We start from the raw sequence: 18424 nt of genomic DNA, 5'->3' as shown, positions 1-18424 counted from the left end.
TAAGACCAATAAAGAAATAGGAAAAAAGTTATTGTTTTGAGTATCTATTTCCTAACAAAGTACCTCACACATTCTCTCTCAACATTGACGTTTTCTAACTCATCACAGTTAGTAGTACGAGTTCAGGCTGGATCTCTGCTACATGATGGGCAATCTGATTTGAACCTCATCATCCTCTTTGTCTCTCTTCCTTCCTCTAGTGGATTCTACCACTATGATGTCTAGGGTTGGCAGATTGCTTTAACATGTACAACATGATGCCGTTTGAGTCCGATTCATAGACAACAATAACTAGTTGCAACCAAAGCTGTATTGTGTAGATATGCTCAATTTGAGCTAGAATAATGTACAACGATTCCCACTTAACCATTGTGAGACTTTTTTTAATTTATAATTTTTCGAATTTGACTGGTTATGAGTTGTAACAAGTAGCATCAATTCCATCTAAGATTTTTTGGTGAATTTGTAATTGAGATGTTCTATTAACACATCTCTTTTTACTTTTCACACACCCTTTGTTAATTTCTGTCCCTTGATCTTTTTTAATTTAGTTGATCCGACGACTGCAAATTAAAAAGATATATAAAAAGTAAAAAGAAATATGTGGATAATACATCCCTTATAATTATATATCTTGATAAAAATCAAATTCGTTGCTTTAGGTTCGGTTCATTTAGCCGTAATAAATTCCTAAACAGTGTATTCGGTCTTTTGGGCCGAAAGTCACTGAATTATTCGGTTCCCGTCCCTGAATGGGAGTAACGAGGACTACCCAAATCGCAGCTTCCATTTTTCCCCAATTTCACCAATAAACAAACTCCATTTTCCCCGCATGCCTTCTCTTTCCCCCGACTTTCTCCATTTCTCAGCTCTCTTCTTCTTCTTCCCCAAGAATCTCACTTGCCCTCTGAAGTCTGAACCAGTCAACCCCGCAGCAATGATACACAATCACCCCATTTCCACCTTCATCACGACCGTCGATTGAGCATTTCCTGCTGAATTCTCATCAGCTTTGATCCGAAGCTGGAACAGTGAGCACTAGACGATTGTATTTGTAGATAAGATTGCGCAGCCATGGTGCTTCCGCTCCTGAAGCTCGGGACTTTGGCCATCAAAACTCTGAGCAAACCCGTCGCCGCCAGGCTCAAACATCAAGCTGCAATGCACCCCAAGTTCCGCCAGTTCATCGTCAGCATCGCACAGGTGAATCGTCTTATTGCTGTTACTGTTATGATCTTTTAGCTAGCCATCGGAAGCTTTGAACTTTCAGATATAGTTTCAGATGGGCGTTTGTATTTCGTTATAATAATATGATCCCAGTACAGTTTTTGGTAAATTTTTCTTGGCCCCGTTTGAATTGAGAACAAAAGGTTGAGAGTTCTTGTTGGTGCTAATTCAATTTTTGAGCTTACGCATTTGGGCGATGTAGTTTTTATTGTCCCAGCTAGTGCTTGTGAATCGCATTTAGTCCCATCGTTCCGTTTCGACGTACGGGTTGTGTTCTGTATTGTTATAAAATTGTTGTTTGACAGTGGTGCTGGAGTTGAGCGTCTGGTTATACTTCACTTCTGCGGAATCCCTTCGGGTTTCTGTTAGTTTTATCTGCTTGTAAATCATGTTATTGTACGAGTATGATATTACAAACACTAAGTTCTTAAGCCGGTTTGCTAGAAATCTACTTTCTTTATGGCTGTGAAGGGGTTTACTTTCTAATATACTGGATTCAGGCAAACCATCGAATGACCACGAGAATGCAAAGGCGCATATATAGTCATGCGACTGATGCTAAGATTCGCCCTTTGAATGAGGAGAAGGCTGTGCAGGCTGCTGTGGACCTTATTGGCGAGCTCTTTGTCTTCATGGTAATATTTATTGGTACTTGTTTGTGCAATCACGCATAGCTATTTCTCTTCTGTTTAAGCTTTGATTCTGATTTATCAATGCACACTGGAAGGCTCAAACGAAAATAAAATATGTAGATTTGGGATATGTCTAATTGCATAAGTAGACGTGTGGGAATTGAACTCATTGCAATCAGCATGTAGATGGAAGTCAAGAACCAAGATTCTGCTCGGTGATAATTGTATACATGCATGCCCCTGTCTAACAAGAAAAAACATTGATTGCTGTATTGTTAGTCAAGGACTCAAAAAGCAGGTGATTAAACTTATTGCGGTGTCTAAGAAATATGGCTTCCTTTCATAAGTCCCATATACTTTGTCGATGGGAATTATGCTTATGCGCTGGCCTAGGATTCAAGGATTCTTTCGTATGTAACATTGATGAGAGGCAGAAAAAAGAGTTGGGGTTTTTTTTTTTGGGGGGGGGGAGGGGGGGGGGTGTTTGTAATCTGACTCACAGACCATGGTTGTCCCACTAAAACCAATATGTGTCTCGATTGTTCCGTGAATACTTATATGCATAAATTTCTATACATACATAGGTTGCAACAGTTGCTTTGATATTTGAAGTGCAAAGAAGTGCTAGATCAGAAGCCAGAAAGGAGGAAGCACGCAAGCGAGAACTGGAGGTATTTTGGCAAATACCATTTAAGTATTAAATGATACTGAACCACTGTGTTGGATTGCATTTGTATGGCAACCTTGACATGCTATTATGTCATAGATCGCATGAGTTATATAGAATTTTTATTCAGTTGCATTTTTACCCTCTTTTGAACAAATGACCTCCAATCCTTTTCAAAATGCTAATGGAGTTGAAAGAAAAATGGTAACTCTTTATGCTCTCTAGTGAACAAGATGGTACAATATCATCTTTTCAATTTCTGATGTGGATAAAGTACAATCTGGTGACAAACTAGACATATATAGCTTATCCTTCTAAAGCCAAATGAAAGATAGACACCTAGAGCATGCCGATGTTAATGGGCATCGGTATCTTCTTACAAGCCAAGGCTACTCTAGTCTAAGGTTGGGGATATCTAATATTGGGAAAATCTTGGTGGAAGCCTAAGATACAATCATATCATGGTTTCATGGTAATTATATATCATACTATGCAGTATGCACAACCCAATTTCTGTTTCACACTACATGCTTCCTACAAATTTTATGGCGGCGTAACTGCCTCCCTGTTGTTCACCGTTTTTCAGGCACTGAAGCAAAGAGACGAAGCCTTATCAAGAGAAGTAGAACTTCTCAAGGAAAAACTTGAAGAACTAGAGAAGCTTGCCAGGGGACGAGGACTTAGTGGTATTATCAGTTTCAAGCGCCCTGATACGGAATCTGCGAAGCCAGTAAATCCAGCCTGATCATATCACAAAATTCATCTCATAAATTTGGTTTTTAACCCGATTTTAATTCATAGAATGCCCTTGTCGCCGAGATAAAATTTTCACCCTAGATTCTTTTGACCGCCGGGCATCTTTTAGATTGAAGCCTGGCTTCATTGCTTTCGGAATTATAAACTTTTGTTAACAGAGAGATGTATGCCAAGTTAATGATGGCTTTGGTGGTGTGACATTAACTTTCCAGCCATAATCGGTTTTTGGATGCAAAACTTTTACACATTTGGAGGCAGAGGTTGTACAAAGAGAGATTTTGATTTCAGTAGAATAAGAAAGAGAAACGGATTCGCTCATCATACAATATTGTAGAATGAGAAGGGAAAACGGAGAAAGTAGTAGGGCAAGATACAACGGAAATGTAGCTCACTCCCCTTGGTAAACAGAGGTTTGCGACAAAAGTCTGCCGTTAATTTTTTTCATCGCACAAAAATGAAATGATTATCAATCGAGTTATATGTTGTTATATAGTTTATATTTTGTTTTAAATTGTGGAGTATTACTATTTTGACACTTTAACAGCCCAATATATATAGGATATGATTTATATTTAGTAGTGATACACATAACAGCATCCCAAACATCCCTTTTAAGGTATTTTTTAAACATCTGCTGTCAATCATTTTAGTCATTTCGTGAAAAATCTCCGTTAAATTGAAGAAACCATCAGCTCAAGTGGAGGGGTTGATTTAACCAAAATACCATCAACTTAACGGAGATTTTTCATGGAATTACCAAAATGATTGATGGTGGACAATCTCAATAATCAAAATGAGGAATGATGTCAATCTCAATGACCATTTTATAGCTAAAAAGCCCCCTTATAATTATCTTCTATCTCCACAAACCGGCATCAAATTAGGAATCCGATGGATGGTATTGGCAGTAGTGGATGCTCCCTTTATCCTTTTTTGGTCGATTTGTCTTCCCTTTCATTCTCTCCCACAAAGAAATAGGGAGACTTCGATCTGCTATTAAACCTATAATCCCTACAACTCTTCTTTATCTTTTGAACATGACCATTTATTACACTTATAGCAAAAACGTTTATGAACATAAGTAATTTTTACAAAAATAGTCCTAAATGAGCGGTTATAACCGTTGAGAGTCGAAACACCAACGGAATAAATAATTAACTAGAGATGTTGTAATGAAATAGTATTATACATAAACAAAAGGATGAGAAATGCAAAAATCGTGTGTAGCAAAAGTAAAAAGATAAAAATAATCTTCTTATAAAAATATCACTTTCAATAGTGTACCATTTTTATTCTTTCATAGATATTTAAAAGGAGGAGATATGGACTCAACAATAAACATGACAATAAATGAAATAAATAGAAGGGGTCAAAAGTCCAAATCAGTCTCCCATGTTCATATCAAATAAGTTATTTTTATTTGAAAAAAAAAACCCAGCTATAACTATGTTTCTCTCAATTGCTACTAAAAAAATGCTACCATGCACTTTATTGTTGGACAAGAAGTCTTAAGTTTGATTTTCTGTCTCACACTATCGTTTGTATCAAAAAGAAATGTGCAACAAAGTGAAAATTGGATGTCATAGACTACTCAGTTTCAAACTTTCATTACTGAGATTGAGGATAATTCCATTTTTTTTTAAATAAAAGGGGATCGTGGCTTCACCACTACACTTCGCCTTTGCAGAGGCCAGAAAGACTCACAGAGCCATCTCAACCTTCTTATGACGACCATGCCTCCCTATGATGAATCCGTGTGATTCACACACGTTAACATTCGAACTCAAGATGTGATGTGTGAAATACGAATTTGAAATTTGTCCATAACTACTGTGACACCTCGTGATGGTTCCATATATTTAACTGGACCTTTATATTTTTGGATTTATGTATTTTAATCATCACAAGTCAAAGGGCAATTTTCTTATGAGAAAAATAATGGTGATTATGTCATTCGCCACCGCCCATGCATCCCACTCTTTCAACCCCTTTACCCGCGTCCACGCTGGCGGCACTTGTGCTTTCACTTTCCACGGCGCGCCAGCCAGACACCGAGAGAGCGAAAGCGAGCGAAAAGAGAAGCCACCGCCCCTTCCTTCTACAGAAGTCAAGAGAGACCCCAACACAAATCCACACAAAAATACTCACCCAAAATTTGTTAACTGGCATCAAACACTTTGAGAGAGACTATTGGGTAAGCATCTCCTTTTCTGTTCGAATATTTCGACTTTCTCTTTTCTTTTTTATCTTTCTTACTTCCACACCATTCGTCGTTGCCACCCCAAACCCTCTCGACCTCCCGATCCCAATTCTCTTTCGGTGGTGAGCTTGGATTAACTGCTGAATTTCACTCAATTCGCATACCATTTGTGCGCGGTTGCTTCTGATCAGTAGAGGTTCCACTTCCATTAGTTTTGGTTTTCTTTCTGTTTAAGTTAATTTTATGGATTTAATCTGATTTATGGTGAATTTTCGTGATTGTTATTCGTAATTCAGGTTTTTTGGCTTTGTTTATATGCTAATCTTAGTGGGTTTTTGGTAATCTGAGATGGGTTTGTGTGTGTCTTGCTAAAGCCTTGATCTTGATGGATTTTCGATAATCTGAGTTGGTTTTGTGTCTGATTTGTGATTTGTAGGGTTTAGAAGGGGGCGGGCGTGTGATGAAGGGTTCAAAGAGCAATTGCAAGTCCGCTTCTCACAAGCTTTTTAAGGACAAAGCAAAGAACCGCGTTGATGACTTGCAGGGCATGTTCATGGACCTCCAGTTTGCCAGAAAGGAGAGCCGCTCCATCGATGCTGCACTCCTCGAAGAACAAGTGCATCAGATGCTACGCGAGTGGAAAGCCGAGCTAAATGAGCCCTCCCCGGCTTCTTCTTTGCAGCAGCAGGTAAGCATTTTGATCTTATCAAATACATATTTGTCTTGAGTGCATATGTGGAACTAGATATGTAATTAGAAGCGTCCTGTTGCGTTTATGTAATACAACAACTTATGAAATATGTGGTTATGCTTTTGCTTTAAAGGGTCTGGTTGTGAATTTTGGTGTTTATGGCGAATATAGGGTGGCAGTCTTGGTTCGTTCTCTTCAGACATTTACCGGCTGTTGCAGCTATGTGAAGAGGAAGATGATGCCACTAGTCCATTAGCTGCACCGAAACCTGAGCCAAATGATCAAAACTTGCAAGTTGGAGGAAGTTCGGTCTTTCATGAGGTGGTTTCGCCCCCTTTATTTTTCTTTTTGTTTGCTCTTTTCTGAACTGTTAACCGGTCTTTTTTTTTTTCTTTTCAATTTCTTTTTGTTGTTTATCCATATAGCTATGTGCTTTGTTCTTCCACTTTGAAATGAAAAGTTAATCAGTTGTATATGAGCACTCACTGGTGGTTGCAAACACCATATATCAGGGATTTAGTGTGAATCAAGGGCAACAGGAACATGCCATCCCGTTGGCTGATCAGTGCAAAAGCTCCCCTTCAGGAGTTCGCAATGTTGCTGTTAACAATTTGGAAGGGGCTAATCAATTGGACTATCATCAGTTTGAATTGCATCAAGACTTTGAGCAGAGTTTCTATCCTTGTTTTAGTGGCACAGCTTTGAGTGGGGAGGACACGTTGCCTCAGGTTTCTACTTATCTACCGAGTATTTTTCCTCCACCATCTGCTTTCTTGGGCCCAAAGTGTGCACTTTGGGATTGCCCTAGGCCTGCTCAAGGGATGGACTGGTGGCTAGACTACTGCAGTAGCTTTCATGCTGCTTTGGCATTGAATGAAGGACCACCAGGCGTGGGTCCGGTCCTTAGACCTGGGGGCATAGGCCTGAAGGACGGCCTACTTTTTGCTGCTCTTAGTGCAAAGGCACAAGGAAAAAGTGTTGGTATCCCTGAGTGCGAGGGAGCGGCTACTGCGAAGTCTCCATGGAATGCACGTGGTAAGTGCATGTTAGCTGTTTTTATCCTCGTTTTGTTGTAAAATTTATTTAGAAGTCATGAGTGACTTTTATTGTGAATTTAACTGATCAATTCCTTGTGGTTCCAGAACTCTTTGATCTTTCGGTTCTTGAGGGTGAGGTAATCAGGGAGTGGCTCTTTTTCGATAAGCCTCGAAGAGCTTTTGAGAGCGGTAACAGAAAACAGAGGTCATTGCCAGATTACAACGGACGAGGTTGGCATGAGTCAAGGAAGCAAGTGATGAATGAGTTTGGAGGGCTGAAGAGGTCTTACTATATGGATCCCCAACCATTGAACCATTTTGAGTGGCACCTTTACGAGTACGAGATCAACAAGTGTGATGTTTGTGCCTTGTATAGATTGGAGCTGAAACTTGTTGATGGGAAGAAAAATTCCAAGGGCAAACTAACCAACGATTCAGTTGCTGATCTGCAGAAGCAGATGGGAAGGCTTTCTGCCGAGTTCCCCACCGATAACAAGCGCACTGTCAAGGGCAGGGCCAAAATTAACGCAAGGGTTGGTGTCGGAAATGTCTACTACTCTCCAAATCGAGGGGCAACGACAAATGCGACTTTTGACTACGGATCAGGTGCACCGTACGACTACCTTCTTGACGACGTCAACGGCTATTACCTAACCTAACCAAAGAACTTTGATGGGCTGGAGTAAGGTGCATGCCAATCCTTAATTTTCAGTTTACATTACGTAGTGTGGCGGGATCATGCATTTCTACTATGAAGTCAAGCACATTTTTTGCTCTATATACACAGCGCGAATAGCTCGTTGCACGGAATGCCGCCGACGCTCGAGCATACTCTAACTTCGTCACTTCGTCGCACTGCATTTTTATAAACTAATTGTGATATGACGAAGGGTGGAATTGGATGGATGAAATGATCACCATTTGCCACCAATTATACTGTATTTGGGCATTAAACTTTTGTTCAGACGGCATGTCGTCTTCTTGGGTATATAATATATCTGTCTAATTATGCAGTTTCTATGTTGTTTGTATGTGTTTAAAACCATCCCTCGGAAATTTGTAAATGCTGATTTTACAATAATTCATTAGGCAATTACTTCCATATAATATTTCTCTTTACTTTATATCCACAGCATTAACGGTTCATCCATCAGATAAGAGAAACTTCGACAAGACTGCCTAACCAGGTCGGGTCCACGGGACATGCTTCGTGACAGTTGCCCGAGCGTGTAAAATCACTTTCCTCGTGGGTGACCATCCTAAGTGCATAAATAACTAACACATAAAAGTTACAAAGTCAGATGTTCACATCACGTCTTCGTTGAAATCTTTAAAACTTGCTTAACAAGCATGGTTTGGTAATTATTTGGAACTACTCAGAACTACTATTGATTTCTAGGCATCAGGTCTTCCTCCTAAGCATCGCCATCATCTTCGACGTTGTTAACTCGCTCGCATTCATCAGTCCATTCGCTGTAGCTGCAAAGTTACAACTTTCGTCATGAATAAAAGTAGCTGCGGAGTTGCAACTCTCACATAAATGCGTGCGCGCGCATGTGACCAGGGGATTACCCTTTGGTGATAGACATAGGGTTCGGAGAAAAAAGAGAAATAGAGGGAAATAATTTACTTATACGTCTATCGGTTCACATAAAGCTGCAAACAGAGAGGAAATCGGAATTAGATGAAAGCAATAAAAGAAACGCATAAATTCCTGAGAAATGACATTTTCATAACAACCTAATTTCGAGGGCAGATGAAGAGTTGAAGGCCATCACAAGCGAATCAGCGGTCAAAGGCGGCCAAACCATCCTGTAACTTCGTTCCTACGTTAATATTTTTTTTCTTGCTAACCCGAATCTCCACTGACAAATGTCATCCAGTTAAAATTCAACTCCCAAGTCTCGAACGAAAGGGGATATAAGTTTCAAATCAAGGGACCAAGTTTTGCACAGACCTGTGATGGTGGTGCTGAAGCTTTCTTGGCATATTCTACAAGAAGCTTCCCCAATCGAGTTCTTCATGTCGGTGAAGCGAAGATAAACGATAAAAGCAAGTTACAAGACTAAAAAAACTGCAGAACCTAACATTCAGTAAGGTCTCCTAGAACTAGTTCCGGGTTATGGATTCCTCTTCAGATGGTTAAGAGAACTCAAAATACCAGACACGAAATCAAACAGAGGCACTCACATGCGGCATTCAACGCTTCTTAGGAGGCGGTTTTGCCGATGACTTCCTCTTCCCCATTGCTCAAAATGTTTTCTGCAACATCAGTATCTCCTCATTAAAGGTCGCAACAAGAATGTTCCCGAATAGCAAATTTCGTTCTGAATAAAAGGAATTTGGGATTCACAAACAAGCATCTCAGCATTGTACAATGGCAAAGCATAATCCCATTCAAATAATTAAATATAAAATAAATAAATAAAGAGAATATCATAAATTATGAACAAATAATCAAATTATCTGCTATTTACCCGCAAAAGCATGCACGCAAAAATCCACCACAACAAGAACAAAAACCAAGTTTTATCCCGTTTTGTGGAGTCTGCTGTATGAATTCTAGAACGCCACTACACTTAGTTTTGCATAAAGTTTTCCGTTAGCTTCACGTACTTTATATCTTTTTTTAAATTCTCTTTCCACGCAAAAATCCCCCATTTAAAAAAAAATCAAAGCATTGGTAATAAACCAAATGTGATGCCCCAAATTCCTAAACACATTTTAACCTAGACTACCAGATTTACCGTTCAGAAAAAAAAAATAACAACAACAAAACATTTTATGAATTCAAGAATTCCATTGCGCTTGGATTTGTGTCACGTCTTCCGATAAATCTAATACTCTAAGTTTTTTCTTAGAGCCTCTTCCAAAAGTCTTCCTATTCATTTAAGATTTATTATCATAAGGATTTAACGTAAGATGACAGTGCCGGCTGTTGACTAACTGACACCCTCCCCCTCCTCCTTTATCCGGGCTTCGGACAGACAATATTAGATAAACCTACCGGAGTTTCAAAAAAGAAATAGAAACGAAAAAAAATCATACGATCATTCTCAAAATTAATTTATTTTTCTAGTTTTATTCACAGCCGAACAAGAATCTGATAAATTTTCCATTTTCAAATTTTGAATAATATTTACCCAAAATTTATAGGATACGTAAGAAAACTACATTTTCTTTTTCCTCTTCGTTTTCTCGGGAACCAAACAGGTGCAATTTGTAAACATGCAGAAACGAACATCAATCAAATCCCAGAAAAACGATAAAATATAACAGAGAAAGGCGAAATCTTACGGAAATCGGTGAAGAACGAGTCCACTTGGAAACTTGTTCTCTCTCTGCAGATTTTGGATTTATTGCTAAAAATGGTGTTCTTACGACCAGACTGATAAGAGACGCTTTAATTGTACCAGGAGAACGAAGCAGTTCAAGCGGGAATCAAAACGATGCCGTGTGGTGTTTTTGTAGTTTGGGTCCAATCGGCAGTGGGCCGACTTCCAGGCCCAATCATTAATAACTTAGAAAATATTTTTGTTCATCATCTTATTTATTACGGTTGAATGAATTTAAATTATGAAATTTGTTTGGTAGATAAACATAAATCTTAAAAGTTAAACACATTCAAATAATAATACATAGGTTGGTGAACATTAGGACCACTTGAGAGTGCAGATCTTGTTTTATATGAACCAACAAATAAAAAGAATTGGTTTACAAAAATCAAATGGTTATTGACATCATAAGACTTATATGGTAAAATAGAAGGTTTGTTATAAGGCTTAGAAAGGTAGAAAATCAAAAAATAGTTTGCATAAACAACTTTTAAACCCCATTACATGCTAGAAACTTTAAACTCAAATTACATACAAATAGGTGAATTTCCAAGATGGAACCGGCCTGCCCGTATCATCCGGATAGACGGAACCCCCGTAACATAGTCTAGACCTCACTAGTGAGTAGGGCTGGAAAAAAAATCCCAAAAAATCCGATCCCAAACCGAAAAAATTCTGAACCGAAAATCCCGAAAATTTTGGTACCAATCCTCTGATGGCGATTTCATTTGGCAAGACATGGAAAAGCTCACACATTGATGATGGTCGATACCTGATTCTGTTCGATGCACTTCGCAAAGCCCTCCAACTCCCGAAGGCAGCAAAGACAAGCCCAGGAATGCGAGGGATGGAGATGGGGGTGAGAAGGTCGACGAATCTATGATGAGGTGTGGCCGTGTGGGCTGGCAGGGAAAGTGGGAGGTTGATGAATCCCGAACCATACCGAAATCCCGAAAAGATTTCGGGAATCTCGAAATTCGGGAATACCTTCATTTCAGTTCGGTTTTGGTTTTCAAAACTCTGTCCCGAAAAAAATCGGTTTGGGATTTGGGATCCCATTTTTGGTTTGGGATCCCATACCGAACCACCCTACTAGCGAGTACGTAATATGTATCCAATTTGTGTTTGTATTAGAAAGCATGTAACTTCGATATAGTTGTGAATGTAATTGAGAATTAGAACTAGGGTTCTTTAGAAATAGGCCTTTGAACTCCTATTTTCCAAACAAAAAATCCGTTAAATTTTAAACATTCAAATAAAACTCAAATTTCAAATACACTACCATGTAGACAAATATATAACCAATTATTATAACATATTTACAATATATGTCACAAAATTCTAATTATTTAAGTAAATCTTATTACTCACTCTAATTACAATGAGCAATTAAACCCGTATTTATAGATTTCCGAATCTTCTTGAGTGTTTGGGGATTTTGAGTGCTTGAGAGGTTCAAAGTTTCAAAACTTCAGCATCTGGGCATGAAATGATTTTTGAATCCTTTCTTTATCTTGAAACTTCGTATTTATAGACTCTTCAAGTCTTGCCTACGGATGGATTTGACCTTGATTGTGGGTTTGATTAATTGATGAAAGAACCAAGACTCGATTTGTGAGCCAGTTCGTAATTTGACTCCATCAATCAACATTTGATTTAATTAAATTAAAATCAAATAATTCATTTCCACCAAGTGTTGACACATGTCCTTCTTGATAACTCATCCGATTTTGATGAGTCACATCCATGTGTACAACTTGTGTATGCATGGCGTATATCACGTATGCCTTGGCATGTTGAAACTTTAATGTGTTGGTGAATACTTATTTCACCAAAATTTCGATGTCTACAAAAATATAATACAAAAATGAAAGTTATCTATTTTTTGTCAAAGTGAGAATTGCGATCTAGGCATAGTAGGCGGACGCCTAGGCGGTTTAAGCGGTCGCCTAAACAGGTTTTGTCGTCATTTTTTAATTTACAAATACCTAAAAATTAATCAGATCGGTGACCAGCAACCTAGCACATCGGCATAAATTTTTAGAACAATGATTAAATAGATAAATGCATGATTTTGATAGATGAGAAACCACCGACATCCATATTTAATATAGGGACCATACTCATTGTCATTGCAGTGCCCACATTAAGGTCGCTCTCATAGAGTTATTAATGTCAGTAAAACCAGATGGCTGCTTTGCTTTGGCCAGGCCAGTTCGATAATTGCTTACGGCTAGCGAAGAGAATTAGTGCACATCTTGGCGATGCCACTGGCACTCGGCACTCCATGCGGTTTTGCACCTGTGGTTTAGAGTTTTAAGGGTTTACAGTAAAAGTTAGGTTACATTGCCTATCAACTTTCGTCTGGTTTGTATTTTTGTTGCAATATAATTGCAAGATGTCAAGGTAAAAAAAACAATTAACTTGCTGAAGCTCAATAGAAAAAAAAAAATAAAAAAATAAAAAAAATTCAGTTGTACAAGAGGGAAATTTGGCGGGCCAACTTTGCATTCCCATTAAGTTTGCGGACCAACTGCATTTGAAAGCCTTTACGAACTTTCATAGTCATGTGACACTTCTGAATTTGGAGGAGCCTCCGCCGTCTTCTCCGTCCGTCTGCCATCAGCCTCTGCCGTCTTCTCCCTCCGTCTGCCATGGGCATCTGAAAAACAGGTTTCTTCGGTTCTGGAAGAGTCTTATGAGAAATCCTTAGGCCATCTTCAACCGAAAGAGATTAGCCTCGTCTAGAATTATAGCCTTGCAAAATATTATTTTTAAATAAATAGTGTCAGACCATACTCATATTATCTCCAATTGAAGGGGTTAAATATAGCCCCTTCAATAAATTATTAGTTTCAATTTTATACTTTAAATTATGAGTTAATTAAATTAAATTACATTTGAATGTTTTTAAATCTAGCCGTTGAATTTAAATTAATTATTGTAACAGATGAGTTGAACTCGAAAAAAAGGACTAAGAAGGGAGTTACATTTGGCCAGCCCAATGCCCATTTGGCCAAATAATAGTCTAGTGGATTCTATAGGTTTGTCTGCGGTTGAAGATGAGTTTTTGGACAAATCATGTCATTTGTTTGCTTTTGAACCTTTAACCCTCTTCATTATAGATGATCTTAAGTGGGGTCCTTTGTGACGCATTGTGGTTCGGGGTCTTTATCGGAGTCGCTAGTGAGTGAGTGCCAATTAGTGCTGCTTCCAATTGCGGTAAGAAACAAATTTCAACGGTAGAAATATTTTACTTCATATAATTTGCTACAAAAATGTTATTTATACAATCTATTTGTACTAATGCTAGCTACCTTTCTCATTTTCCTTTTCCAACTTGTCTTTTCCACTCAATTCATGCCATGTGAAATCAACTTACACATGCATTTAATGTGTAGAAAATTTTTATTTTCTCTTTCCTAATTTCCCCCTAATTAATATTTCATATTTTAACTAAAGAATTGTTGCTTCTCATTTTTATTAAAACATTACCTTTTAAACATTTCTAATATTTTATGGATTTTTTTTGTTTAAATAATTTTTGTTTTGAAGCTCTCGCTAGAGTTGTCCTTCAATTTTATTTTCTCAAAAAAAAAAAAAAAAAAAGTTGTCCTTGTTCTTTTTTCAAATGCATTATTCTAATAGGAGGCCAAAGTTAACCGAGAATTGGTATACAAAAAAAAAAAAAAAAAAAAAAAAAAAAGAAAGAAGAAGAAAAGAAAATGGCAAATGAGATTTCAAAGTGGAAAATAAAATGCTGATATAAGATTTTTTTTTCAATTGTTTAACTTTGTTTAATTGCTTTCTTTGTATAACAATTTGCGCAAATGGCTTTACAAAAGTATGATGCTTATAAATTATAATGCTTGAATATTGGTAAACAGTAGGCAGTGACCTTATATATTATTTTTTGTGGAAACTAAAATTTCTCGATAGATAGCAAAGCAAATAAAAAAAAAAAAAAAAAACCGTCAAAAATAAATTATAAAAAAAGGGGAAGAAGGAAACCACGACTCCATCAAGAGCTTAAAAACATGACCTTTTAAAATAAAATAAAATTCTAAAACAAATAAGAAATGTTTATTATCCAAACTAATTAATAAAACACTAATTGTTAACCAAAATCCTATGAAATCACCAGTTTAAACCTCTAATTAAAACAGAACATGAATAAGAAATATGAGACAAAAATGTAATTTCACACAACCAAATTTTGCTGTTTTTTTTTCAAAGACACACATACATGTAATCCTAACATATCTCTAATTAAAAAAAAAAAAATTCCCACTCCCACATTCTCTATCACTCTATTTCTCTCTCCTTCTATTTCAAAAACAAAATTAAAAATTTTCTCACACACTTTGTGTGTGCCTATATGCTAGGTTTTTTTTTTTTTTTTTTAATAAAACTAATTAATAAAACACTCATTGTCATCCAAAACTCTATGAAATCACCACTTTAACCCTCTAATTAAAATAGAACATGAATAAGAAATATGGAGTAGAAATGTAATTTCACACAACCAAATTTTGCTGTTGTTTTTTTTCAAGGACTCACCTACATGTAATCCTAACATATCTCTAATTAAAAAAAATAAAAAAAAAATAAAAAACTTCCCACTCCCACATTCTCTATCACTATATTTCTCTCTCCTTCTATTTCAAAAACAAAAGTAAAAAATTTTCTCACACACTTTGTGTGTGCCCATATGCTAGTTTTTTAATAAAAAAAGAGAAGTTATAATTGTTTGGTTAAAATCTGAAACATTAATTAGAGGCATATTGAGAAAGGGAACTCTTATTAGCACTTCAAAAATGTCATTTTACACTCTTCACAAGTATATTTTTCTTTCTAATAATAGAAAGTTTGGAGTGCCAAATGAGATTTTTAGAATGCTAATAACAGTTTCCTTGAGAAATAGAAGAATACAATTCTCCACAAATTAAATATCTATAAGGGTAATGCTAGGAAGAGTAAATTTGAAGACAAATGTTTGAAAACTAAAGGACATGAAAGTTGATGATTGATTTATTACTTAAACGTTGATAAACGTATTTATTCCCAGTGGCGGATCTACAGAGGGACCTGAGAGGTCCCAGGACCCTTCAGCGACCCTAAATCACAACTAGAAATCTTCTGGGAGACCTCTCATACTCGAACACGAGGTATGTGCTGCTGTGCAGGTTGCAGGTTGTAGCAGAGGAGAAGACAGCCAGGGAGAAGAAAGAAAATAAGGACTCTTTTAACAATTGGTCCAAAAAACAGCAGTGTTTTGGCCAATTGTTAATTTTAAAGCCCAGCCCCACACATTTCCCCATAGTTCCTTCTTTCCCTGCTGCTTTTTCCCTAATTCCCCATTCTTTGGTTCCCTCTTTCCCCCCATTTCAAAACCCTAAATTTCTAATCCCACCCAATCTCATATTATAATTACATTACTCCAATATCTGTGTCGCCCCGACCCGCAAATAAAGACTATTCATGAGCTAAGGTGTGAATAAAGACTATTCACGAGCTAGGATGTGAGCCTTATCTTAATTATAGAAATCAATTCTACAACCAAGATATGGTGGAAAATAAAATTTAATTACAACAATTTCACCGTACAACATATAAAATTTTTCGAATACGCATCAGAAATAAAATATTAATATACAAAATTAATTCATACAAAAGTACCAACTAAAATAATAATTCAATTGTAACACTTATTTCAAGTGCATGAAACATATGCAGATGAGATGGATGAATGTACTCACTCCCTTCTAATCCCGTCAACACATACCTAAGACACCCAAGCCTGCACGTCCCATACCATTCTTGTCATATCCTGGCCCGGGCCCTCACCACACCTCGGGCTCGACTCCACCATAACACGATATTGTCCGTTTTGGGCCCCGACTACACCCTTACGGTTTTGTTTCTGGGAACTCACACGAGAACTTCCTAGTGGGTCACCCATCATGGGAATGCTCTCGCCCCTAACTCGCTTAACTTCGGAGTTCCCATAGAACTCGAAGCCAGTGAGCTCCCAAAAGGCCTCGTGCTAGGTAGGGATGAAAATATACATATAAGGCTTACAATATCCACTCCCCTGGGCTATGTGGGATGTAACAATCCACCCCCCTTAGGGGCCTGACGTCCTTGTCGGCACACTTTCGGCCAGGGATTGGCTCTAATACCAAATTGTCACATCCTGGCCCGGGCCCCCACCACACCCCAGACTCGACTCCACCATAGCACAATATTGTCCGCTTTGGGCCCCGACTACACCCTCACGGTTTTGTTTCTGGGAACTCATACGAGAACTTCTCAGTAGGTCACCTATCATGGGAATGCTCTCGCTTCCAACTCGCTTAACTTCAGAGTTTTCATGGAACCCGAAGCCAGTGAGCTCCCAAAAGGCCTCGTGCTAGGTAGGGATGAGAATATACATATAAGCCTTACAAGATCCACTCCCCTGGGCGATGTGGGATGTAACAATGCTTATACCACTTGGCTCAAAGTACTTTAGAGTATGAGGTAACTTCTGTTCATCCCTTAAACCCAATTTTTGTAATTAAACTCTCAGTTTCCACTTTATTAAACAGGCACTTCCCCCGACGCCCAATTGTATATTCAAGCCCTGCACCCTACGCCTGACATATACAAGATTTCATTATTTTTATAATCAACCAATTTGTATACTCAAGCCTTGCACCCTACGCTTGACATATACAAGGATCATTATTTTCTATTCAAGGCAAACTTCAGCCCTTGAATATCCTCACAACTTAGATACTTTACACAAGTGAGCACTTGACACAACACAACTCTTGTCTTGCTTTGCAATGCATATGTATATGCCATGTTCACATAGATATCAATACTTACACTTTATCTTACAAGCTTGCAAGCTTCAACATAAATCAAATTGATTAGTATCAATCATAATATTAATAACAAAGTAATAATTTATAATCCATCATATAAAGCGTTGCTCGCTGACCGCTCCATATATGTTTTTCCAACATCTCGTCCATCTTGGTCGGGCAACGTGTTTTTATTAGAAAAGAATAGACATCCATGTTAGAGAAAATAATTGTTACAGTGCAATATATGTCTCAAAGGCCACAAGGCATGGAATCATGTTTCTAGCTTTTCGTTTTCCAAACATCATCTTTCATTTTTATTTTAGCCCACCACTTCTACTTCTTTAATATAGCTGAAACTATCAGCTGTTCGAACTGGGATATAAGTCAGCACATAGATTAGATTGTCCTGGTTTTTGGATATGTTATAGAGGAGAGATGACAAGGAACAACTTTTGTGAAGGAAGTGTTTCGATCCGAGCTACAAAAAATAGGGTTTTGGTACTCATAACATGGCTATCCATTTTTCTAGGGGATTAAAGATTGAGTTGGTATTTTAAACATATTGGAAGATCGGACCGTTAGATTTTCCTGAATTTTGATATATCATGATAGAGAGACAGACAAACAACTCTCATGAAGAAAGTACTAAAATATAATCTATGGATGTTAGTGTTTTGGTTTGTACGAATTTTCTAGTTTTTGGATAATTTTCTTTTGATAGATGAGAATGATGGTAGTTTGATGGAGAGATTTGTTGGGTAAGGTCTCATGTATTTTCTGGGTTTTGTCTCACACTTTTGTACATCATTCTCAAGGGAAAATAAATGAAGATTTTTGATGGTTTGTTGGAAGTACTTCTCATGTAAATGCATAAACAACATAAGATTTAAGTGGTTTGCCAAATCGACTACATCCACTGAAGTTTGCTTTCATTGTATTTCACTATATATATAAGGGACTTTACAAATACAATGAGAGATGGCTTAAAGCCTTAACAATATGTAAAAGAAAGGTAATTGAGTAAT

At 37.5% G+C, this 18424-nt stretch overlaps 2 protein-coding genes and 1 long non-coding RNA gene across 9 annotated transcripts; 2 read left to right on the top strand and 1 right to left on the bottom strand.

Annotated features, from left to right (window-relative positions):
* The first annotated feature begins 718 nt into the window (after positions 1-718).
* Positions 719-3529, top strand: LOC103944148 (OPA3-like protein). The gene is made up of 4 exons (XM_009354561.3): positions 719-1203; positions 1728-1862; positions 2444-2530; positions 3113-3529. The coding sequence occupies exons 1-4, from the start codon at positions 1075-1077 to the stop codon at positions 3269-3271; spliced, it is 510 nt and encodes a 169-aa protein (XP_009352836.1). The 5' UTR covers positions 719-1074; the 3' UTR covers positions 3272-3529.
* A 1704-nt stretch (positions 3530-5233) lies between these two features.
* Positions 5234-7988, top strand: LOC103944144 (transcription factor VOZ1). 2 transcript variants are annotated; one of them, XM_009354558.3, is made up of 5 exons: positions 5234-5476; positions 5919-6170; positions 6345-6494; positions 6686-7208; positions 7316-7988. In XM_009354558.3, the coding sequence occupies exons 1-5, from the start codon at positions 5249-5251 to the stop codon at positions 7867-7869; spliced, it is 1707 nt and encodes a 568-aa protein (XP_009352833.2). In that variant the 5' UTR covers positions 5234-5248; the 3' UTR covers positions 7870-7988. The 2 variants fall into 2 exon arrangements, with proteins under 2 accessions (XP_009352833.2, XP_009352832.1); XM_009354557.3 differs by lacking the exon at positions 5234-5476 and adding an exon at positions 5518-5678.
* A 319-nt stretch (positions 7989-8307) lies between these two features.
* Positions 8308-10727, bottom strand: LOC125480391. Of its 6 annotated transcripts, none has more exons than XR_007260807.1 (4): positions 10508-10727; positions 8951-9472; positions 8783-8866; positions 8308-8689 (listed from the first exon to the last, which is right to left on the bottom strand). It is a non-coding gene; the product is annotated as an uncharacterized LOC125480391 (long non-coding RNA). The 6 variants fall into 6 exon arrangements; XR_007260810.1 differs by having other exon boundaries at positions 8308-8866; positions 8951-9075; positions 9168-9472; XR_007260806.1 differs by having other exon boundaries at positions 8308-8866.
* Positions 10728-18424: the final 7697 nt, after the last annotated feature.

This window comes from the organism of the source record quoted next, unplaced genomic scaffold, assembly GCF_019419815.1.
Source record: "Pyrus x bretschneideri cultivar Hongxiangsu unplaced genomic scaffold, Pyrus_bretschneideri_v1 Contig33, whole genome shotgun sequence".
Lineage (NCBI taxonomy): Eukaryota > Viridiplantae > Streptophyta > Magnoliopsida > Rosales > Rosaceae > Pyrus > Pyrus x bretschneideri.
The sequence above is the reverse complement of the archived record's forward strand: the minus strand, read 5'-3'. Positions and strand labels throughout refer to the sequence as shown.

What these genes read in the sequence shown, in the direction of transcription:
- LOC103944148 (XM_009354561.3), top strand. Translation starts at nt 1,075, where the DNA reads ATGGTGCTTCCGCTCCTGAAGCTCGGGACTTTGGCCATCAAAACTCTG. An exon ending in GCGAGCTCTTTGTCTTCATG is followed by an intron (nt 1,863 to 2,443) that starts GTAATATTTATT and finishes ATACATACATAG; the next exon opens with GTTGCAACAGTTGCTTTGAT. An exon ending in CACGCAAGCGAGAACTGGAG is followed by an intron (nt 2,531 to 3,112) that starts GTATTTTGGCAA and finishes ACCGTTTTTCAG; the next exon opens with GCACTGAAGCAAAGAGACGA.
- LOC103944144 (XM_009354558.3), top strand. Translation starts at nt 5,249, where the DNA reads ATGCATCCCACTCTTTCAACCCCTTTACCCGCGTCCACGCTGGCGGCA. An exon ending in GAAGTTCGGTCTTTCATGAG is followed by an intron (nt 6,495 to 6,685) that starts GTGGTTTCGCCC and finishes ACCATATATCAG; the next exon opens with GGATTTAGTGTGAATCAAGG. An exon ending in GTCTCCATGGAATGCACGTG is followed by an intron (nt 7,209 to 7,315) that starts GTAAGTGCATGT and finishes TTGTGGTTCCAG; the next exon opens with AACTCTTTGATCTTTCGGTT.